The following is a 25,436-nucleotide window of genomic DNA, read 5'->3' on the forward strand; positions in this document are numbered from 1 at the left end:
TTTAAATATCTCAAAACCCTCACAAGAGCTCTCCAATGCTCTTTGCTTGGATTGCTCGTCTATCGACTCAACTTGTTCACGGCACAAGCAATGTCAGGTCGAGTGCAATTAGTTAAGTACATAATGCATCCGATGACCCGTGCATACTCTTCTTGTGCAACGGGCTCGCCTTTGTTCTTACTCAAGTGAACGTCGAGTTCAATTGGAGTTTTAACTGGCGCGCCATCATAGGCTTCGAATTTATTCAATATCTTCTCAACATAATGCGATTGTGTTATAATGATTCCATCAGACGTTCTTAGAATCTTCATTCCAAGAATTACATCGGCTAGACCCATGTCTTTCATGTCAAAGTTTCTCTTTAACATGGCCTTTGTATCGTTAATTACTTGAGTGCTGCTACCCAAGATTAATATATCATAAACGTATAGACACACTATAACATGACCGTTATTAGTGCTCTTGATGTAGACACATTTGTCGCACTCGTTGATCTTGAACCCGTTTGATAATATCACATTATCAAATTTCAAGTGCCATTGCAACGGCGCTTGTTTCAATCCATATAGAGACTTTACGAGCTTGCATACATTTTTCTCTTGTCCAGGTACTACAAACCCTTCGGGTTGTTCCATATAGATTTCATCTTCTAGTTCACAATTTAGAAACGCGGTCTTTACATCCATTTGATGAATCTCAAGATTGTGCAATGCAGCAATAGCGAGAAACACTCGGATAGATGTAATCCTTGTTACAGGTGAATAGGTATCGAAGAAGTCATGTCCTTCCTTTTGTTTAAAACTCTTTACTACTAGTCGGGCTTTATACTTATCCACTGTTCCATCGGCCTTAAATTTCCTTTTAAGTACCCATTTGCAACCTAGAGGTTTCGCACCTTCAGGTAGATCTACCAACACCCAAGTGTGGTTTAGCAAAATTGAATCAATTTCGCTTTGAATAGCTTCTCTCCAACGAAACCCGTCTGGGCCATCGAAGGCTACTTTTATAGATGTCGGTTCTTCATCTAACATAAAAGCAATGTAGTCAGGACCAAATGTTTTTGGTGTTCTGACCCTACTACCACGTCTTAGTACTGTATCATTTGGATCGGGCCTTGCACGCTTGCGTGATTTAGGTTCCTCATCCACTGATTTAGAACTAGTGGCTTCAATATCCACTGGTTTAGACCTAGTGGCTGCTTCTTCAATTCTTGTCTCAGAATTGGTTAAGACTTTTTCCTTGTCTTTGCAAGGAAATGTATTTTCGAGAAATACAGCGTTCCTTGACTCAATTGTTGTTCCTACAGTAAAAGTCGATATTTCAGACTTGTGAACAACAAATCGATATGCGCTACTATTAAGTGCATATCCAATGAAGATGCAATCAACCGTTTTAGGTCCGATTGTAACTTCTTTGGGCGGAGGAACCATCACCTTAGCCAAACACCCCCACACTTTGAGGTATTTGTAGGATGTCTTCCTTCCCTTCCACAACTCATAAGGAGTAACATCTTTTCCTTTGAGAGGGATCTTATTCAAGATATAGTTGGCTGTCAATACAGCTTCCCCCCACATGTTATGTGGTAATCCTGAAGTCAGAAGCAGTGCATTCATCATCTCATTTAGAGTTCGATTTTTGCGTTCTGCAACCCCATTAGATTGTGGTGAATATGGTGCAGTCGTTTGATGAATTATACCACTTGCGTTGCATAACTCCTCAAACGGGGCTACATATTCGCCTCATCTATCGCTTCGAATCGTTTTGATTTTACAACCAAGTTGATTCTCAACTTCGTTCTTATAATTTCTGAACGCTTCTATTGCTTCATCTTTACTTCTTAAAAGATAAATGTAGCAATACCTTGTGCAATCATCTATGAAAGTGATAAAGTACTTTTTACCACCTCTAGTTTGCACCATCTTTAAATCACATACGTCCGTGTGAATTAATTCAAGGGGTTTTGTGCTTCGTTCCACCGAGTGAAACAACAACTTAGTCATTTTTACTTCAAGACAAATTTCACATTTATCTTGGATATCAAATTCATTAGCCTTTAGTAAATCTAAATTCACTAATCTTTTAATGGCTTTTGAATTCACATGTCCCAATCTACAATGCCACAAATTTGAACACTCAGTCAAGTAAGAGGAAGTAGATGCTTTATTATTAGCCAAAGGCTTCGCAACACTCCGAGTTTGAAAAGCCTGTCGGTTAAATAACCTTTCCCGAGGGATTTTCCAAACTTATACAATACAAACCTATCACACTCAAATACAAGTTTAAACCCCTTATTAACTAGTATTGATCCTGACACTAGGTTCTTGCGGATGTCGGGGACATGCAGCACATCCTTCAGCATTATTGTGACGCCAGAAGTTATCATAAGGATCACATTTCCGATGCCAAGGACTTCGGAGGATGCTTGATTCCCCATGTTGATCTTTCTCCCTTCAACAGCAGTGTAGGAGGCAAACTTGCTCCTATCTGAGCAGACATGAGCAGTAGCGCCGGTGTCGATGTACCAGCCACCCTTGTTATCAACAAGGTTAACCTCTTCAGTGACCACAGCAATGAGGTCGTTTTCATCCTAGTCTTTGAACTCCTTCTCAACGAGGTGGGCAGCCGGCTTCTTCTTCTTGCTGCGGCAGTCCTTTGCAAAGTGGCCCGGTTTGCCACATTTGTAGCAATCGCCTTCAAACTTCTTTTTAGGCTGCTTCCATTCCCTTTGTCATTTGGACGATTTGGGCGAGGGCGTTTGTTGGAAGGACCGCCCCGCTCCAACGGATTGGCTTTGGCTTCAAGTGGGGTGAAGCCCTTAGCCTTTTGGTCGCTTTTGCGCACATCAACCTCAATGCGCAATTTCACAATCAAGTCTTCAAGGGTCATCTGCTTTCGCTTGTGTTTGAGATAGCTCTTGACTTCCAACTAGGAGGAAGCTTGTCAATGATCATGCACCTTAGAAATTTGTCGGGCAAGGTCATCCCTTCAGCCACTAATGCGTGGATGATCATTTGGAGCTCTTGGACTTGCTCCATGATAGGTCGAGAGTCGACCATCTTGTAGTCCATAAACTTGGATGCTACAACTTGTTCAGTACCTGCAGCATTATCTATGCTATACTTCTTTTCTAGGCTTTCCCACATTTGTTTAGATGTGGTTACATTGGAGTATACATTGTAGAGGCTATCATCTAATGCACTTAAAATAAAATTTTTACATAGATAATCCCATTTTCTCCAAGCTTCATAGTTCGTCATGACTTCGAGCCTAGTCTCTTGGTCGATTGGCGCGAGCGGCTCGTTTTCCGTGAGGAAGTTGTCGACGCCCAATGTTGTCAAGTAGAACAACATCTTTTGGTACCACCGCTTGAAGTCAGATCCTCCAAACTTTAGTGGCTTCTCGGCAGGTGGCATCATTCTTGGTGCCATTGGTGCCTGATTGACCCCATGGAAGGAGCCTATCCCGTTGCCCCCGTAGGAGCCAACAGTTGGGTTGGGCATAGAACCCCCCAAGTTCGTGTTGGGCATAGTGCCCCCCACATTCGTGTTGATCCTGAAAGATCCAACACTAGTATTGAGCCCGAAGGCACCAACACTCGATCCATTAAAGGATCCGAAGGAACCACTAAAAGTGGAACCAACCGAACAACCAAAGGTTAAATATATATGCATCTAAACACCAATATGAATACGTTCATGAAAAAGACACTCTTTATTTAACAACGTACACAAAACATCGGTTGCCTGGACTTTCCCTAACAACAGCCCTTCTTCCTCTTTAATCTCATGATGCGATTGATCGTTTTCTTTGTTAGAGGATCTCTCGATTCTGAAAATAATGCAAGTGAGGATGACTCAAAGGAGAAGCAATCCAGTAATGTATGTCATGCTACATCTACATCTGTGTACGTGAAAGGTAAACAAGTTAATCCATCTCATCTTGAGAATGTGTTGGAGATATAGCTACAAAAAGCAACACTAACCGGGCGTAATACAACCCAAGAGAAAAGAAAAGAAAAACAGAAACGAAAATGTAAATGAGAATTCGAAACTGTAAAGAAGAACTTAGCCGAGTCGAGGAGGCCTCTTCCCGCAAGACGAGATACGCCCCGGTAGTGCTCTCGGTTTGGCGTGTCGTCCCCAAAGGTAAAACGGCTACGTCTCTGGTGAAGCAGCACCGCTATCAGCAGAGCTCCGGCGAACTGGATGTAGGATAGGGCAGAGCTTCGACAGAAAGACAATGCAGAGAGAGAGAGAGAGAGAGCTTATGCTTGTGGCAGGAGTGTGCCATTCGCGTGTGGAGCGTGTGCTTTTCTCACGTGTCAGCTTTGACTGTGCCACGCTTGACGACGTGTCAAGTCACTTGGATTACTGACTCAGCGGTGGTCTAAAAAGATTATTACGAGTCCAGACCCGAGCCCAAAGACCAATTGCCAAGTCCGAGATCGAGATCGAGACCGGGACCGGGACCGCGACCACGGGCACGGGCGAGCGGGCGGCGGCGCGCGCGTGTGCGCTCTTTCACCCATCTTGGTCCACTATAATTATTAAGTAGCATAAAGTCACTTAATTTAAACACATTAAAAGATGTGTTACTTCTCTAATGTGGGATAATTAACACTAGTTAATTGTTCCCTAAACTCAAACTCCAAGCTTTAATTAAAAGCTAATTATGCCCAACTTTAATCCACTATTTCTCACTCACCGGAAATCGGATTTGGGAAAGTGAATATACTACATTTATCTACGTAAAATGTAGATCGACGCTATATCATTTAATTTCACAAAATTAAATGTCTCGTCACATTTATTATTTGGTAAAAATCCATTGATCGGGCATATTTAAATCATGATTTTTACATAATGCTCCAGGTCACAATGAGCTGGAAGGATGTTGTGAGGATGATGGCAAAACAGAATTGATTAATTGATTGAGTATTGTAACTGGTTTGGCTAGGACGATTCGTAGTCTAGATCCTTCTATGGATCACTATATAATGCTATGTAATTGCTCTCATTATTTTAATCAATGAAAACTATGCTTACTCTTTTTGCTCTATCCGCTGCATTGCTTTCAAACATGAAAAACCAAGTTTCCTTTTTAGCCTATCTCTCAATCGCGGCCCGCATCAAGGCCCGTCGCCACAATAGGTTTATGGGTCTTATCTCGCGACTACCCATCTGGCTCTGACCCCTCTTATTCTTTTAATCTCACATCCTCATCCTTGTTCTACTTTCTCTCTCGATATATATATGAGCATGTGCATATATATCATATTTGCATCTGTATAAAATGTCGAGGTTATCATCAATGTTGTCCGCCAATGGACAGAGAAATGACTAAAGTTACTAATTATATTTTATGACAGTATTTATTTTTAAATAAGGGAATAGAATAGTGTAAGGCTTCAACTAAAAATGGGTATTATTGCTCTCAATTAATGAGGTTTAAAATCTATTGCTTCACAATAATCATATACTGTAAGTTATAATTGATTTTGTTTGATTAAATAATAATTATTTTATTTAATAGTTAATTTTTTGAAAATAAAATAGATTTAAAATTATTTTAAATGTAAAAGTTATCATTTACTAAACATTTTACTAAAGTTGTCTTGGATATAATCTTAACAACCAAACAACTCTATAAAACTCTATACTAGTATAGTCTTGGATAAAGCTCATCTCACTCACTCTATCCAAGTATCTCCACCACCAGAGTGGAACAAACAATTTAGGCCATCGTAATCTTGCTAAGTGTATTTTTAATTAAACCGAAATTGCAAATAATCAATCAAGTAGTAGCTTTGCTGTTGACGAGGCCATCCGTCCGAGCCAACATTCCATACTTATCCTTCCTCGTAAGAGTGGTGCACTTATACCCCAACGTCTCGGCAATCATTTTTTGAACATTATTCGCGACGTCAAAGCTCGATTTTCCGGTCTTGCAAGTCTCGTGTGGCGGCAACATCTCCAAAAATGTGACGTCGTAGACCGGAAAAGGGTTCATGTAGAAGAAGAATGGGTCGAGCCATTTGTGGCCTCGTGCCGTGGAGCCGTGAAACATGCCGGTTTTTATGGATATGGCTACCGGCACGATGCGGTCGGTCAGCTCCGCGAACAATGCGGAGAATCTAAGCAAGTATGGCTCCCGGCACGTTGTTCCCTCGGGGCACATCACGAGGAACTTGCCTTGGTTCAAGATTTGCTCGATCAATCGGGCGTCTTTGGCGCGGTTGCGCGTGAGCTTGGAGGTTTTGATTGGGGATATAAACTCGGTGAAGCTTGCTACGGAGTAGGAGATGGTGGTGGTCATGCGGTGGAGGCAGGAGGAGACGACGACGGCGTCGCAGACGGTGCGGTGGTTGCACACGAAGACCACGCCCTTGCCCCCGGGGAAATGCGTGGGAGCTCCTCTTGTTGTTACCGGGCACCCCGAGCACGAACATGATGTAGCGACTTATTGAAATTGGTAGTATCGAAAATGTGAACACACGTAGAATTGATAATATAATCCCGAATGGGAGCCACAGAGTGATTAGTAGAGCCCGGGACGGTGTTGGTTTCTGGACAAGCCGGCCGTCGTGGAATATCACGGGCTTTGGCAGCTTTTCCGGTCTCATGGGCTGCGTCCCGGGCCTCGGTGGTACCATGTATTTTTCCTGTATGGCAAAAGAAATAAATATTGTAAAAAGAGATCTAAAATCACGTATAATGGGCAACTCATATTACTAATGGGTTTTAAGGCTAAAACCTTATGTATTTATATCATGGTATCGGTGTGACTGTGGAATATTTAACTAGTACAACAATATATCTAGTCTGAAACAAAAAAAATATAGACACAACAGTATAGTTGGACTTTAAATTTGGATCAGCTCGATAGAGAGATGATCCAACTCGAAAACATATTAGTTTCTATCACTACTATTATGTAAGATGACTTATAGATGAGATGCATTTAACCTTGCACAATTCGAGAAATGGAATATCAGTATCTCTATCTCCAAGTCCAACATGAGGCATTTCTTGATCTCGGAAAGCCTTTTTAAGAGCAACAGCCTTGCTCTCCCCAACCAGCACACCGTTACCGGCCACAAGGCCGGTAGCGACGCCCTTAAACGACGAGATCTCGGTGCCTAAAATGACATCAACTCCCAAATAATTCTGCAAGAAAGGCTCAACCATGATCCTGGGGTTGGCCGTGAGCACACACTTCCTCCCACACGAGGCGAAAACGCGCCACGTCTCAGGGTGCAAGTCCTCGGAGTAATGCTTGGGCAGAACTGCATTGGCCGCTGACTCGATCGACGACACCTTCACCCCGGCAAACGTGGCGAAGATGAGCACCTTGATGCCGGCGGATTCCGACACTAAGTGGTAGAGAAGGCCGGAAAACGGAGCCGCCAAGAGCAGAAGCATCAGCCGCAGGATTCCTCCCACGTTGAACGCGATCAATGCGAAATAGGCGAAGGAGCTGCGGCCCACCAGCAGCGTTCCGTCCATTTCGGAAACCACCGTCTGACTTTGGCGATTGTTGGAGTCGCATTGATACACTGTTGGGATTTTCCCCTTGCCACTGCCACTGCCACCCATTGTTTCAAGACTTTGTGTCTTCAACATATCGCAACACATTTATATGTAGGCGCCGTGGGGTTGTGATATAGACAAAACTAATTCTTAATGCCGAACCGTCCAACTAAAAAATATTAGTACTAGTTCATTATTAGACAACACATAGTTTATTTTAAGATTATTTTAGTTCAGTCTTTCTCCAGTTAAGTAAAAACGGTCAAATAATAAAGTTTGTATAAATGAAGTAAAGCGATCTAAAAATGAAGTAGTATATCATTTGCTTAATTTATTTTATTCACTAAATTAGGAAAATGCATGACTGAGATTTAATCTCTAGTTTGGTCTAGTTCGACATTGAATGAAATTGTATACCAGGAATTGTTCCATGGATGTATGATGACAACTCAGTTTATCTAAGCTGCTTTTTGTTTTAATTTAATAATTGGACCAGGCAATCTAGCTAGTTACGTTATTAACATATTAGTACAATTTAATACATTTTCACTTTGGCACTGCCCACTTACCTTGCTAATCGAAAGTTCTTTATTCAATTTTTTATTATTAAAGAAAGTTCTTTATTCAATTTTTTTAAAAAAATAATATAAAGAATTGAAGAAGCAATTTTTCTTGCATGTCACAAAATTAAGCGATAATATTTAAGGTCAAATTATATTTAGAAAATTTGTCAAAAATATATTGTAAAGATATTTATAAAAAAATATGAGTATATGATAAATTTATTAAAAATATATACATTTTAAGGTATTGAGGGTATTTTCGTCCAAAAAAACTTGAAAATAGTAAAAAGTACCTCAAATGATACTAACTCAAAGTTCACGGACCTAAAATGATATTTTCAAAGTTCACGGACCTAAAATGATACTTTGACAAAGTTCGTGGACCAAAAATGATGTTCCCTCTTTTTATTAATGCGTCGCCATTTGTTATTTAGACATTTTTTATTTACTCGTTACTTGTTATTTGAAAACATTTAAATTAATTAAACAAAACAATAAAATGATTATGTGGCGCGCCTTAGGACGCCCCACTCCAGGTGGGGGGAAGGAGGATAAAACTGATGACGTGGCGCACCATAGGGCGCGCCTTAGGGCGCCCCACTGCTGATGCCCTTATTAAATTAATTAGATCAATTCCCTACATAACCTATTTAATACACACCATAGTTTGGGATTGATTATGCATTTAAATTTTCCGCTCCTGGACCGGAAACTAAGAAATATGGCAGCCTGACCTAATTAGTTTTTAAAAATTAGGGCAGCCTAATTAGTCCCAGTTCATAATTATCATAAAAAAAAAGCCTTTATAGCCATTTAGTGTATAGGGGAGTGAGATAAAGTTTAAATCCAGTATCAAAATCATGGTTTTTAAGAGTAAGTAGTATCACACCCGTGCTATGCACGATCAATTTGATTCGGCTGCGGATTCAGTTTCGAACCGCAGTTCTCCAAAAATATTGTTTGTGTATAGTTCTTGCTTTTTATAGTTACGGTTTTTTATGTGATTATTATGTTACTAATATTTATTGTTTGTGTTCTTATCAAATGAAGAAAGTTGACACTACGGAAATGAAATTCAATTTCCTTAGTGATGTACGACCTACCATAACTTCATATCATTATTTTGTTCATATATCGTTATTTTGCACACACATAGTTTAGAATTTGATTAAAATAGTAATTTGATTCGGCCATGGATTCAGTTTTTAAAAGTATACTATATGTAATTTTAGACCCGTATAATGAAATTACTTAAATGTTTTAAAAATTAAGTAATAACTATATCCCATAAACATAATATAAATGGATACAACAATAATTTAGTCTTGAACAAAATAACGATATATTGAGTAAATTAAAAAAAACCATACATTCACATTGTTTGTGATAATAAACTTGAAATTAAATTAAAGTATATATATCAATTTTAGAAAGATAAGAATATCGTAAAAAAATTATTAGTATGAAACAACATTTACATAGATATATAAAATTAAATTCATCAATATATTTATAATTGTAGACCCATATAATAAAATTTTGATTTAAAAAAAGAAAATATCTCTATAATCTATCATTAAAGACGCCTAACATTACATAAATTTCGAAGAATGAATCTATTCTTATAATCAGCCAATAATTACATAATTATACACGTTTATAATTGTAATTCACGTATGTGCATATTTGAACATTTGATTAGTTTATTAGCGATATACACCTAATCAAATAATACTACATGTTAACCTAGTAAAAATAGTTAGTCATTCTCATCTTCTTCACCAAATATTTATGTATATTTTTTTTTCGGACGACAAACATCTTCTTACCCAACCTTTGCTCGTTGGCCAGTTCAACCAGTGACATCTCTCCCTTTTTCTATTCAACAAACAAAGAAGCAATAGTGTAAATGAAATTTGCGAAATTTGAAAAGAAAAAACATAGTATTTGAAATTGCTATAGTTAAACACAATAAATCGTATATATTGCACAAAATAGCCAAAAAACAAAGAAAATAGGATACATTTTGTATAATGGTTGGAGCTAATTCAATCCTAACAATGAGTTGCAGTCTTGTTGAAGTTGCCATTAGCAAAAATGAATTTCCATCAATTCTTTGAGCTTCTTCGCTTGGTGGAACTCAATTGTCTTCGTGTTTCTATTTTCGCAAAGCTTTTTGTACAAGCCAAATTTATAGAAAACGGGTAGCTCTTCTTATTCTTAGTGACTTTAAAGCCAATAGTATTTGTTATAAATTAAATTGATAACAAATGAATCATAAATTTTTTGACCATTCAAATTATAATCCATTAATAAATAATTTAAATCAATAGATTTTTTTATCAAAGTTGTCGTTTAAAACTGTCACATAATAAATTGATTGCAGAACATTAATCCATAGAAATGGTAATAAAATGGTAATAAATTACACTAATTCTTTAATCCCAATATTGACTAATGGTAATGGTAATAAATATGGTAATGATAACGGTAAAGGTAATTAATATTTTAATGGTAATAAATATACATGATAATGAATTAGAACTTATGTGGCGGTTACAATTTAATGGCTGAATATAAGAAAAACTTCCACCACATAATTTAATATAAATTTATTTTTATAAACGTAAGCTCCAAATGCAATATTATTAAATTGATCCCATATCTTATGAATATTTCAGAATGAGGACAAAATTTATTAATATTTCAAACGAACGGCAAAACTCGCCAACTCGCCTTTTGTATAGGTATAGATTTCATGGTACTCCCTATGTTTCCCAATAGAAATCTTATTTCACTTCTATTGGGGACCGGACCGGACGGAGTACAGTGCAATTTTTTTTATCCTATATATACCCATACATATATATGCATAATTTATTTAAAAATAACGATTGAAGGGTGTGTTACAATATCGATAATGGAAACCTATCACCAAACCTCTACTCCTTGTCAAGGCGTTACTGTCCTCTTTTTTGCGCCAAACCATAATTTCACAATAGGATGTCCTCTCCCCACGTCTCTCACATTCATTGAGGTAAAATTCCCGTTGCTTGATAAAAAAAATTGAAATGGGTAAAAAGTGAATGAGGAGTGAAATAAAAAAGTGGAAAAGAATACGTATTTATAAATTTTCAAAATTTAAGAAAACTAATATAAAAAACAAAATTTGAATCAACCCCACCAGACCCCGAAACCACCCCACCCCTGTCAAGCATCGCCTGACGTCTCGTCTCCCGCTCGCACCGGTCGCCTAGCCCTTTCTGCTGCCCTATACCTGTCCCATCCATGTCATCATATCCCTCAACAAAGTTTTTCGATCGTCGTGCTGGCCCAAGCAGCATGAAACACCCTTGTGGCCTCTTGATGAGGCTCGTTTCATGCATGTGTTCTGTGATAAAACTACACTAAAAATCTGTTATCTAACGTCTAATTTTGAGCCAGATGTGTGTAAATTCTGCTATATTCAGAAAATGAACATATCAGTTGGGTGGGCGAACAGATCAAGAAATGAAGTAAAAAACTGCAGTGCTGAGTTGAACAAGTCAAAATCAAACTGAGCTAGCACGAGTTTTCCACATGGGAGATAGAGCTAAAGACCCCACCACAAAAGTGAAGGGCAGGAATGACATTTGAAAGAGGACGGTACCCTAGGGATCAGAGCCCCTACGCCTCTCTATATATAGAAAGCCCAATGCGAGTGAAACCGGGAGACACATGGATACGCATGGATAAACATCTTAGGAATTCAGCTCTCTTCTAGGGCTGAAATCGGAGCTCATTTTACTTCATCTACCTGAATTCCGTCGCACGCACACTTGGTTCCAGTTTTAGTTTAGTTTACTGGTGTTTTGGTGTTGGTTTTTATCACTCTAAGCTTTTGGTTCTGTATTTCCGCTTCGAGAAAGGGCGATAAAACAATCTCTGTTTTGTTTTGTCTATTTTCAGTTTACGCTTGTTGTCTCAGACTATGGACACTTTTATATTCAGTAAATTTAGTATTATGATTTCGATCTTTGTGGAAATATTTGTTTGCCATGCATGAATGCTTTGTTCTACTTTCGATTTCAGTTTTATGATGCATATCTTAGCTCAAGTGTTTTGTTACAGTTTGATTTGGTTAGATCTGAGTTTTAGACTTATGTTTTGTCTAGTTGTGAAGAAAATTATGGATAATTTGTGTTGGGATGTTTAGATCTGATAGATGAGTTTGTGATTTCTGCATGATTATGGTTCAGTTTCTTATTTACGTAAGCGTAGTTTAGTTCTTAGGAGTAGATTTAAGTTTACAAGTTGTTATGATGTTTCGTTGTTCGTGATTGTTCAGATCTGATTATGCTCTTTTTTTTCATGTTTATTCTGCGAAGAAGATGAATTTGTTAGAAAAGTTTTACTTTATCGTACGTTTTGCAAGAGACTGACAGTCGTCCACTTTATTCTGTTTGTCCATTTTTGGAAAGTTTAGTATGAGTTGATCAAATAGATTTTAGTTAAGCATTAGCAAGTGGATCAGTTTAGTAGTTTAGTCTCTCAAGTCAAGTAGTTTAACTTAACCCACCCCTGGAAAGCGTGGCCGCAGCCATTCCCATTCGTGTCCACAACAAATGTAAAACACATCATCTCTGTGGGATCGATCCTTACTTCTATATTATAGTTAATAGTATTGTGGGTTAAGGTTTTGAAAACGCTTTCGAGGCCTTCCATTCACCTCACTCGAGTTGGATTAAGTCGAGTTGATCAGTCTGAATCTTCAATGGACCCACTCACCGTTATTCGCAGGTTGAAGGCACACATAGGCCAGATGGATCACTTTGACAATTCAACTTGAGCAGTTCACAACGATCGGGAGCAAGAAAGCGAGCACTTTCACCTCTGTTGTGGATGCTTTTATAAGTTTCTCCATCATAAATACTCTCTTCATCCGCAAATAGGAGTCCCGTTTTTTTCATTTTAGTCCGTCCGCGAATAGGAGACCCAGTTCACTTTTACCATAAATGGTAATAGGGTCCCACCTTCCACTCACATTTCATTTAAAAGTAATATATTCAAGTGGGACCATCATTCCACTAACATTTTTCCACCAACTTTCTTAACATTTCTTAAATCCCGCGCCGTAAAAAAATATGACTCCTAATGGCGGACGGAGGGAGTATATGTTAATCAATAATGATTCACTGTAAGCTTTCCGCATCTTCACATACATGTTTACTTCACCAACCTCTCTCCAAGATAGTGCCCAAATCGTACGTCATTCGTGTGGGTTGGAACTTACCCAACAAGGAATTTCCGGCACTGGGCAAGTATCAACCCCCATACGTGGTCTTACAACTTTGTTGAAACCTGTGTTTTTGGTAATCAGTTGCCAATACCAGGTAACTATAACCCCTTTATGAGGAGGTACCCCTTCTCCTGAAGACCGAAGTTACTAGGCTATTGCTAAGTTCTTTAGAGAGAGTTGTCATGGGTACATGTTCCTATTTGTTTAAAAGTCGCTCGAGCTTTTCTTGAGAATACGGCGTTGGTTATTATCAGAAGGTTATAAATTGGCTTGCATTCGATACCTGATCAATTCCACGTATGAATATAAACACATGATAAAATAAGATAATAAACAATAGTATCATGTTAAAAACACATGCCATATGTAACAAGAATTGAAATGCCACCTTAGAGCTTCGAATGTTTAATTCTTTGAAAAGAAAATGTTTTGGGATCAACTATGACCTTAACATCTTACTATCTTAGTGGTTTAGCTATACCGAAATAATAATGCAATTATTCAATTTTGGAGGGTTAATAAATACTCCATCCGTCCCATAATAGATAGCACACTTTCCTTTTTAATTTATCTCACAAAAGATATTACATTTTCTTTTTTGAAAAAAGTATCATCTCACATTAATATACAAATACTATTTTCTCTCTTCACTTAATACACAAAACAACATCTCCTTAAATCATGCGCCACAACCCAAGTATGTCATCTATTATGAGACGGAGGGAGTATTAAATACTCCCTCCATCCCACCGAAGATGGCTCACTTTCCTTTTTCGTCCGTCCCAATCAAGATGATCTCTTTCTTATTTAGGAAATAATTAAAATACTCAATTATCTTTTCCCTTTATTATTTTATCCATATCTCCTACTTTTAAACACCAACAACCTTTTCCCTCTCTTACTTTTTGCATCTCTTCCACTTTTATACACTCAACAACCATTTATCTATCTTACTTTATTCATCTCTCCTACTTTTAAACACCCAACAACTTTATCTCTTCCTTTTTTAACACTTTAAAATTAGTATGCATAAAATCTCGTCCCGTACCAGGATTGGGTCATCTTCCCTGACACGGATGAAGTATGAAATATTTGCTTTTCGGAACAGAATTTTAGAGCATCCACAATAGTGGACTAGCGTGCGGACTAGCTGCTAGTCCACTATTGCGACCGACTAGCGGTTGACGTACTAACGCGACGGACGACCTTCATACGTCGCATATGGCGCTAGTACGTGCGCTATATATACGGCTCGTTGCAATTCATTTTCATTTGCACCACTTGTATTAACAAGTTTCTCTCTCTACTCTCATTTCTATTCAAGATAAATGAAGTACGACAACGACTCTCCAGCCACGAGTGAATCGCAAACCCCGATGTTCCCCGTGAGTGGTTGGATGGTCGGGAATCCTGCCGGGATGGCCGGACTGATGCCCAAGATGTCGTGGATGATGCCACAAATGGCGGGGATGATGCCTGGGTACTACAATATGTACCCCTAGGCCGGGATGGCGGTGATGATGCCCCAAATGGTTGGCATGAGTGCGGGGATGATGGGGGTTAGCGGGATGATGCCCCAGATGATGCCACAGCCTACAAGGTGTTTTTCCCGGATGGGAAGACATACACGCCTGAGGAGTGCCGGGCGCAGTGGAACCGAATCAAGGTCGCAGTCTCTTGATTTGCCGGCATTTACAAAAATAACAGTCGCATGATGACCAGCGGCCAGACCATGGAGGATGTGAAGACGTTGTCGATGAAGCAGTTCCCCGAGAAAGGGAAGTACGCCAAGTTTAAATACTGGGACGCCTATTTGGTGCTGATGGATTCCGGCAAGTTTCGTGCGGGTGTTAAAGTTGGCTCGCCGAAGCGGCAGAAGGTGAACATCGCCGACGATTACAGCAGCAGCGCAGGTTCCCACGACCTCCCCGACGATGCCCTAGAGCTCCGACCCCTCCCTCGTTTTCCCGCCGCCGTCACCCGGTTGGGCAAAAGAAGGCACAACGGATGTCTAGGGGAGGCATCGACGGGTCCCAGGAGGTTTAATCGGCAGCTCCTAGTGTCCAGCCGAGTCCCGAGCTTGCCCATCTCACGCGCATGCAGCAGCAGAGCATGATAGACGTCATACAAAAGTGGAGTACGACGACTAACCCCTTACACATGGAGATGCTCAAGGGGGTCATCGATAGTATGCGACGTGATTTGGGGCTCCTACCCCTCGGCGCAGGGAGAGCCTCTGGGGACTCCAAGGCGGCGATGAGGAGTGAGAGGGGGGCTGCGGGTGTCAATGCATGGAGGATGGGTTTTTTTTCCGTGAACTATGTAAATTTTTTTTATTAGTTAAATTTTTTTTTAATTATGTATGTTTTTTTTTAATTTATATAAAATGGTTACATTTTCCCGTACTCGTGTCAAAATTTTAATTCCGTATTTGTGTGAATTTGTGATTTTGTTTGTTGGGATGTCCTAGTGCTAGTCCCAGTGCTAATCCAATATTGTGCAGTGAGATGTTTTAGTGATGTAGCAGTGTAGTGACTAGTCCTAATGACGTGGCAGAAGGTGTTTTTTGCAAGTCCTAGTACTAGTCCGCCGGCTAGCCCGGTCTATTGTGGATGCTTTTATGTACTGTTGTTTTGTGAGCTAATGAAGAGAGAATAAAGCAAGGAAGATGAAAAAATAGAAATGATGGTTTTTTCCATTTTAGGCTCGTTTTATTTTAAATTTGATAACCTAAAATGGAAAACGTTTAGTTTTTAATACGATAGATAGAGTACATATGTAATGACATTATTATACATGTACTTTTTACTTATAATTTCAAATTATTAGTTGTGTGGACAGGGACGGATCTACCGTAGGCCAGACCCACGCTCGAGCAGGGGCATGGCCAACGGTATCCTCCCAATTGTATATATATGAAGCGGCAGCCCGCAATTTATACAGAGAAGGAATTAGATGAAATGGGCGAGGGGAGAGAGGGGGCATCGGAGTGAGAAAGTGGCAGAGGAAACAGAAATAATTTCTTATTTAGATGTCAGTTTTAAATTTTTTAAGCCTGTATATATTAAGTACAGATTAGTAGTACTACTTGTTTAAATTTTATTCTTTCACAACAAGTTTTTAATATGAGTACTCCCTCCGTCCGGGCCTAAGCGAGGCGTTTCTATTTTGGCACAGAAATTTAGGTAGTGGTGTTTAGTGAATTAAATTATTAATAGTAAAGTAAGAGAGAGTAAAGTAAGAAAGAGAAATAAAGAAAAAAGGAAGAGAGATGATAAAGTAAGAGAGAATAAAGTAAGATAGAGAAAAAAGTAAGAGAGAATAAAATAAGAGAGAAGTGAGTTGATTGTTACCAAAAAAAGGAAACGTCTCACTTAGGTTGGAACGTACCAAAAATGAAAACGTTTCACTTTGACTGAGTCGGAGGGAGTAACATTTAAGTAAGGATATTTTTATTTTTTAAATTTTATTCTTTCTTAGTTTAAGATTTTAAGATTTTTCTAATGACTCTTTGAAAATTTGCCATTTTATGTGATAGTACTCAATAGTCCTATATTGTACTTCCTTTGTGTTGGGTCACTTCTTTTTGGACATAGAGATTAAGAAAATATGTTAATGAGTTAAATGATACTCCCTCCGTCCCGCTTTAACAATCCTAGTTACTTTTCTGCACTCGTTTTGTATAAATGATACTCCCTCCGTCTCAACTAAATTGAATCGTATTCCTCTTTGTGATTTCCCAACTAAGTTGAGTCATTTCTTTTTTTAATAAAAAATAAAACATCTAATCACTATTACTTTATTCCATCAACTACTTTACTCTCTCTTTATCTTTCCTACTTTATTCCTATCTCTTATTTTTCAACACAATTTCTTAATCTTCGTGCCCAAAAGTTGTCTCAACTTAGTTGGGACGGAGGGAGTAATAAATAGTTAAAGTAGATAAATGATAAAGTAAGAGAGAGAATAATGTAGAGAAGATACTATGACTAAAATAGACTATTTGTCTCGAAGATAATAGGGGCTTGAGGTCACGTTATCTTATTGATAAATTTCAGCACCGACTATTTTAAGTTTCTGGTTCCGTCCCTGCGTGTTGCGTGTCTATATAAGTTTATATGAAGTCGTACAAATCCTGAATAGTTTTATGCCTATTTATCATGTTAGGCCCATAGATGATAAACACAACATGCCCAATATTTAAGGTTAGGTCAATATGTTAAGCCCATTTACAATTATTTACTGATTTGTAAGTGGAAATTAACAAAGTAACACGGTGTTAGAATTGGCAGACAAAATAATAATGAGATACAAGTAAGATTTTTCTAGAATTAAAGATAACGGTGAGATTGTTAGTTACGAGAGTACAATTAATCTTGATATTATTTAGACGCATATATTGTCTTAAACCAAACTCCAAACTGTGAAAAAAAAATACAATCTACATTAGTCATAATCTTTAATCATGAGCCACAAGAAATTTGTGCTTCATAAAGTAACAATCTAGGGCAGATGTTGACATCCAAAAGCAGCGTTGGAAATTCAAATTAAATTGAACGCAGACAACAAAAATAAATGTACCTGTGACCTACCTGAATTTATTAGCCTGTGATAACTCCAGTATAATATTCTATCCGTCTATAATAGATGGCACCCTTGAAAATTGACCCAAGATTTTAAGTGATGTTATTTTGTATATTAGGTGGAGAGAGAAAATAGTTTATTTATATTAATGTGAGATGAAGTTTTTTTCCAAAAGAGGAAATGTGACATCTTTTATGGGACAAATTAAAAAGGAAAATGTGACATCTATTAGAGTGACCACAATAAGGGAGCCGTGGCGGCCGCCGACTCCGCGGCGCCCTATTGCGCTGGACGGAGGGGGCCGGGGCGAGGAGGGTGGAAAGGCCACAGTCGAATACTCAGCGGGGACAGGGCGGAGGGAGTCGGGCCGCGGCTCTGCCCACGACAGCTTATAGTACGGCCCGGAGAGCCGTGCCGCAGCCGGATTTCCTTTTTTTCTGTTTTATTTTTTTTTGCCAATAAGTTAACCCATTCCCCTCATTATTTTCATACCATTCCAACGGAAACTTCTAAATTTTTCTCTATTCCACTTTCAAAAAATGGATAATTTGTGGGATGAAGCGTGGGATTCTTTGGTTCAAGAGGTGCAGTGGGAAGCTGACGAGGACGCGGAGCGGGAGGCGGTAGAGGCGATCCCTCGTCTAATTCATCACCGGTGGACAATCTGACGAGACCATGTCGGATCGCACCAGCGGCTGATAGAAGACTACTTTGGCGATAACCCTCGTTATCCGCCAGAGAATTTCCGTCGGTGTTTCAAAATGTCGCAACGGCTCTTCATCCATATAGCGACGTCATTGGAGGCGCGGTACAGGTGCTCCACCCTTCGACGTGATTGCAACGGCCGGATCGGTCTGTCGACTTTTCAGAAATGCACCGCTGCAATTAGGCAGCTTGCCTATGCCGGCCCGGCTGACATGTTCGACGAATACCTATAGATGGGTCCAGTGTATCTACGGAAGCCAACCTTTGAGGACTGCCAGAAACTGCTAGATATGCACGGTTCGGTGCAGGGTTTTCCAGGGATGATGGGCAGCATCGATTGCATGCACTGGGAGTGGAGGAATTGTCCGGCGGCTTGGAAAGGCCAATTCACTACTGGATTCAAAAGCAAACATCTCTCGATGATCCTGAAAGCTGTTGCTGACTACCGTTTGCGGATCTAGCATGCGTATTTCGGTGTCGCAGGTTCGAACAACGACATCAACGTTCTACAATCATCGCCTCTCTTCAATGAAGAGTGCCGGGGGGAGGGTCCAGAAATCAAATTCGTGGCCAACAGAACGCAGTACAACAAAGCATACTATTTGGCAGATGGGATATACCCTCGTTGGCGCGTATTTGTCAAGACAATCCGGCAGCCGGTTGGTCCAAAGAAAGCCTATTTTGCGCGAAAACAAGAGGGTGATAGGAAGGATGTTGAGCGAGCTTTTGGTGTGCTCCAAGTGCAATGGACCATTATACGGTGCCCGGCAAGAGTTTGACACGAAAATGATGTCGCGGATATCATGTATGCATGTATCATCTTGCACAATATGATAATAGAAGATGAAGGATTTGCTGCAGAGCGCTGGGCACCGGAAGATGGTGCTAGTTCAAGTCACGGTGTTGCCACCGCGCCGATACTGATGGGTGGAACACGTAACGATCAATACTTGATCCAACGTTTCACTGATATGCACAGGGACACAACACATACCCAACTCCAGGCCGATTTGTTTGATGAGCTCTGGGCACGTAGGAGAGGGGGCATATCATGAAGAAATTGTGTGATGTCGATAATTTTCGTTGTGTAATTTTGCCCTTCTTGTAATACAACGAAGATTTAGTTTTTAGTTTTTATTTATTAAATTATGTGTTTTTTCTAATTATTTATAGTCCAATAATTTTTATTCTAACTGAGTTAAAATATGTCAACAATTGATAAAATAATATGATTTGTGGCTTGGGCGTGTCCACTATTAGACAGGACAAGTTTTTGGGACCGTGGAAAAAAAAGTGATTTTGCCATCAGAGTGTCCACCTTATCGTGGCCACTCTTATGGGACGGAGGGAGTATTCTATCTGCTGAAATTTATACTGCAAATTAAACGCCATGATTTTAAATGTTACTGCTAAACAATGCTCTTGCTAATCTGTCCCCACCAATAGATTATAAAAGCATATCTTAAATAAGTATTATTACAGCCTACAGAGCTGTCTAAATCCTAGGTTTATACACTTAAAAGCACTAAGAGAATGTAGTCACTTTATGGGTTATCATAGATTGCAAAATTTACTAGATATTTAATGCACGATACTATCAATTTTTTTAATTTTAATTTTAAATCTAAAAAATTTGGCATGAACGACCATTATTACATGGGTAGATGGAGTATTATCTAAACAAAGATCTCAAGTTTGAGTCTTGTTCAATTATCAATGCTAAAAAAAGAGTAATACTCCCATGCAAAAAACACTAAATCTTCCACACACTATATAAGATGAAGATTTTATCTAAACAAAGGAAGAACAAAAAACTCCTAAGAAAAAGAAAAAAATTAGTGGCCACTTTCATACTATGGATATGGACAAAACATGTAGCAAGATACTAGAAAAAAGTAGGTGGCTTTTGAATTTCACCAAGAAATAGCTTGTTCACTCTTGATCAAAAGCTCCTCCAAAAAATCAGCCCCCAAATCCTCAAACACTACCACCTTCTTCTTCCCTCGTCCGCCGCCGCGCCGCCTCATCGAGTGCCTCCTCTTCAACGCAATCACCGGCGAGACCCCTTCCTCTTCCTCAGTGCACCACCTCATCTCCCGCAGCGACTCCCTCACCCTCTCCACCGGGAAGTTGAGAACCGCCGCCGGCCCCCTCATCGCGAACGCCGCCTGGTCGTACGCCATCGCCGCCGCCTCCGCCGTCTCGAACGTCCCCAGCCACACCCTCACCCCGTTCCGCGTCGAGTCCCTTATCTCCGCTGCGAACTTCCCCCACGGCCGCTGCCTCACGCCCCGGTACGACGCCGCCGCCTTCGCTGCCCGCGACGAGTTCACCTCGTCGCTGGCTTGCAGGAGGTGGCGGCGCCCCTCCACGACGACGTCGTAGAGGAGCATTTCCTCGGAATCGTTCTCGTTGAAGGGGAGAGATGATTCCGAGGATGAAATCAAGGAGGAATTGTCTGAGGAGAAATCAGTGCTCGATGATTGAAAAATAGTGCCATCAAACCGTGGCTCCATTTTTATTTTTGTGTGTGTAATTTTTTTAGGGATGTGTAGGTTCTTTATATATATATGTGTGTATAATAGTACTAGTATTGATAATGGAGAGGAATGTTCAAAAGAGTAACATTTTGTGGGTGAAAGGGAATATATTATTGTACTATATTATTCTTAAAACTAGGAGTGTGACAATAGTTCAGGGAGGATGCATGTTTTTGATTTAATGAAATTGTAGGACGCATATAAATAATTGTAGGAGGAGCAACTGGGATATATCCCACGTGACTCCAAAGCTTGACACGCAGCCATGTTAGACAAATTGGTTATAAGATGAACATTAATTTTTTTAAATAAATGAATACTGTTTTGATTGAGTGTAGAACGTAATTGGGGAAATATCTATACTTCTAAAAGAGTGATATTTGTTGATCTTTGCAGAAAACAGAGTATACGGTTGGTAAACTCATGCTTTAGGATATTATATAATGGATGTTTAATATGGGTTAATGTATATAGGTTTTCATCCACATATGCACTATTCGGGTTATTTAATGAGTTTGTCGAAGTTTTGGAGTTAAACCAGATGAAAATGAGCTTAAACGGGACATAAGGAGGTGAAATAGAGACAATGCCTAAGTCGCGCTCTAGAGCAGGGAAGAAAACGCCCGATAACGTGTTCTGTAGTTCAGAACATAGGAAATGCCCGAGTCGGGCATTTCACACGTTGAAGAACGCTCGACCGCGCATTCGAGAGGTCTTCGCAAGTCGAAGAGAACGCCAAGTCGAGCGATTCTCACATCTCTGATTGCCTACAGGCGATTGCACCTGATGCCTATTTTGCTGACTTTTTACTCCAAGTATAAATACCAAGCTTAGAACTCGATCACCACAACTTTCACACATCCGAAAACTCACTTAACAAACTTTAGATAAAAAAAAAATTGAAGTGCTAAGGAATCCTAATCATCCGCATTCTTGAAGAGGAACACTCCCCACTATCCAATTCATCCTTGGAAGTACGTTTGTTAGTTTTATCATGTTTTCTCCAATTTCCATGAATTTGTCCTTGTTTGTTGATGGAAGGATGTGTAGCTAAACATTATGTAGGATTTTGGTAATGATTACAACGGGTTGATGAATTAATTCTATGTCTTATACGGAAGATGATCAGAAATTTGGTGCACTCGAGAGGGGCCTATTCTAATTAAGTGATTCCCTAGTAAGCTTAGAGGTGATCATAGGTAAACACCATGCATTGAGTAGGTTGAATGAATGACTATTTCTATCATAATGGAATAGTGATTCTAAATGGAATTATGATTTTTAAGGAAAAGTATGAAACAGAACCATGAATATAATTCATTTCGTTGTTGCATTCATTTCAAAGTTTTAATGATCAAATATTATATTTCCTCCGTTCCCTATTAATTGTCTATTTTTGCTATTTTCGTCTATCTCTTAGTAATTATTCACTTTCAATTTTTACTATAAATGGTAAGTAGACCTCACGTTTCACTAACTCATTCTAATCATATTTTATTATTAAATTAATATTCAAAAGTGTGACTCATATTCTATTAACTTTTTCTAACTCATTCCTTTTTTTCATTTTTAAAACTCTTTCTCTAACCAAAGTGAACATTATTGGAGGAAGGGCTGACAGAGGAGTAAAAATTCCATGGTCATTCCTCACCATAGTGACATGATGATTTGGTGTGCCTCACCAATACCTTTTTGACAATTGGAAATAAAAAGGGTCCACATGCCACATCACTTGGACATAAATTTGGCAACCTTATATCTAAATTGGAGACATCCATTTAATCATTTTATGGAAAGTGTAATAAATTCAATATATAGAAATTATATCATATAAACTATAAATTGACGTTAATATACTAGTACAATTTATATATGCATATTGATATCATAATATAATAATATTATACACATAAAAGTAATTGTTTTAGTATTTATATATATAAGAAAAAATCATATTATTATGGATGAGATCTTTTTTAATTGTTGTAGTATTTATATATATAAGAAAAAATTCACATAAATAAAAATTATGACTGTAAGTTCTATTTTGTTACCATAATTTTTGTTATATTTATTAGCATGTAAAAATCAGGAATTTTTAACACAAGAAAATAAAAATGAAATATAAATATAATTTGAAAATATTATTATTTTATAAAAGAGATGTCTTGTAGTATATTAGTACTATTATAATTTTCATTAGATTTATTAGCATGTAAAAAAATCAATAACTTTTAACATAAAAAAATAAAAAATTAAAAAATCAAATATTAATATAATATGAAAATATTATTATTTTATAAAAGAGATGTCCTGTATATTAGTATTATTATATTATGAGATTAATATACATATATATAAATTGTACTAGTATATTAACGTCAACTTATTTTTCATATAAGTATAATTTCTATATTAAATATTATTCAACTTTCCATAAAATGATTAAATGGATGTATCCAAATTTACCTATAAGTTTCCTAATTTATGTTAAAGTGATGTGGCATGTGGACCCTTTTTATTCCAATTGTCAAAGAGTTATTGGTGAGACATGTCAAATCATTATGCCACCATGGTGTGGAAGGACCATGGAATTTTTACTATAAATGGTAAGTAGACCTCACGTTTCACTAACTCATTCTAATCATATTTTATTATTAAATTAATATTCAAAAGTGTGACTCATATTCTATTAACTTTTTCTAACTCATTCCTTTTTTTCATTTTTAAAACTCTTTCTCTAACCAAAGTGAACATTATTGGAGGAAGGGCTGACAGAGGGAGTAGTCGAATCGATAATTTGTTGAATAAATTTATGAATTCTGATTAAATTAAAAATTAAGAGCTTTCAACTTCTAAATTTATACTACTCCCTTCTTCTGAAAAAGTTTGTCACTTACTTTCACTTTCGTCCGACCCATAAAGTTTGTCACATTTCATTTTTACCATTTTTTATATTGGACTCTAAATTTCACTAACTCATTCTTACTCACATTTTATCATAAAACTAATATAGAAACGCATGACTCACATTCTACTAACTTTTTCAATCTAGTTTCTATTACTATATCTTAAAACTCGTACCGGGTTAAAATATGACAAATTTTGTAGGACAAAGGGGGTACAGATTTTCAAGAAATTCATATAAATTTCACATATTCATATATATTCCACGATAATTCTCGTAATTTAAAATTTAAAAATATAAGTACTCCCTCCGTCCCAAGGAAGATGACCCCTTTCTTGGGCGGCACTAGAATTTATGCAATTTTATTTTGTATGTTAAGTAGATAGAGTAAAGTAAGAGAGAGAATAAAATACATATAAATATTTTTTATTTTTACGGAGGGAGTATTTATTTTGGCCACCTATATCATCTATAGGAATGTAATCAAATGTAAACTCTAAATATTGTACAAACTTCAAACTATGATCTGGACCATTAGAAAATATTAACAGATGATAAAATAATAGCAACAAAAAATGTCAACACAATGTCAACGGTTAATGCTGTGTAGATATTGTGTTGACATTGTATTGAAATTGTGTTGACATTAAAATCTTGAAATTTTACACTGTGTTGACATTGTGTTGCCGTTGTGTTGATACTGTGTTGAAAAGTTTGGAGTTTGCACAACATATGAGTTTGCATTTTATCACTACCCATCATCTATATATATATATATAGAGAGAGAGTTGTGATCATATGATAACCCCCAATTTGTGTGATAACCCTATAATCAAATCTGGACCACACATATTTTCTAATCTTGTGGTTGAGATTCAAACTTAGATTTACTTCAAAAAAAAGGCGCAGGGGGTAAATTATTGCTCCTTTTGCTCCTTATTTCAAGTTGAGTTTCGTCCCTATTTAATAATTTGGGAATTATTGCTCCTTTTGCTCTGCTAATGAGGAAGATTCCCCTCTCAAACTCCCAATCCCCACCATTTGTGGACTGAAATCCTTTGTTTAGTGGCTACAGCTCCGAATTTTGTGATTCAGTGATGTCAATTTCTGCTTGATTTAAAATCAACTGTGAGTAATCACTGTACACATGAATGTTTGATGTATTGACGCAGTGATTAATTTTTTTTTGCCTCTTTGTTGCTTGAAGATTTGAGCTTGTGAGCTCTGCTGCCTTTCTTTGATAAGAAAAATGGAGGGCTGTGCTGAAAATAATATTGAAAATAATTATAGAGTGAAGTGTTTTCTGAACAAGAGTGAAGTGTTTTCTGA

General features: G+C 38.1%; 1 protein-coding gene and 1 pseudogene across 1 annotated transcript; both read right to left on the reverse strand.

The window, feature by feature from the left end:
- Nucleotides 1-5,793: 5,793 nt before the first annotated feature.
- On the reverse strand, nucleotides 5,794-7,595 carry LOC121774443 (annotated as a pseudogene).
- Nucleotides 7,596-20,407: 12,812 nt separating this feature from the next.
- On the reverse strand, nucleotides 20,408-21,379 carry LOC121773626 (ethylene-responsive transcription factor 1B-like). Its single transcript, XM_042170520.1, has one exon. It carries the CDS (start codon nucleotides 21,173-21,175, stop codon nucleotides 20,573-20,575), a length of 603 nt encoding a protein of 200 aa, XP_042026454.1. The 5' UTR covers nucleotides 21,176-21,379; the 3' UTR covers nucleotides 20,408-20,572.
- Nucleotides 21,380-25,436: the final 4,057 nt, after the last annotated feature.

Source organism: Salvia splendens, chromosome 17 (assembly GCF_004379255.2).
Source record: "Salvia splendens isolate huo1 chromosome 17, SspV2, whole genome shotgun sequence".
Classification (NCBI taxonomy): domain Eukaryota; kingdom Viridiplantae; phylum Streptophyta; class Magnoliopsida; order Lamiales; family Lamiaceae; genus Salvia; species Salvia splendens.

Bases quoted from the DNA above. Each gene is read 5' to 3' on its own strand.
- LOC121773626 (XM_042170520.1), bottom strand. From the start codon at position 21,175: ATGGAGCCACGGTTTGATGGCACTATTTTTCAATCATCGAGCACTGAT.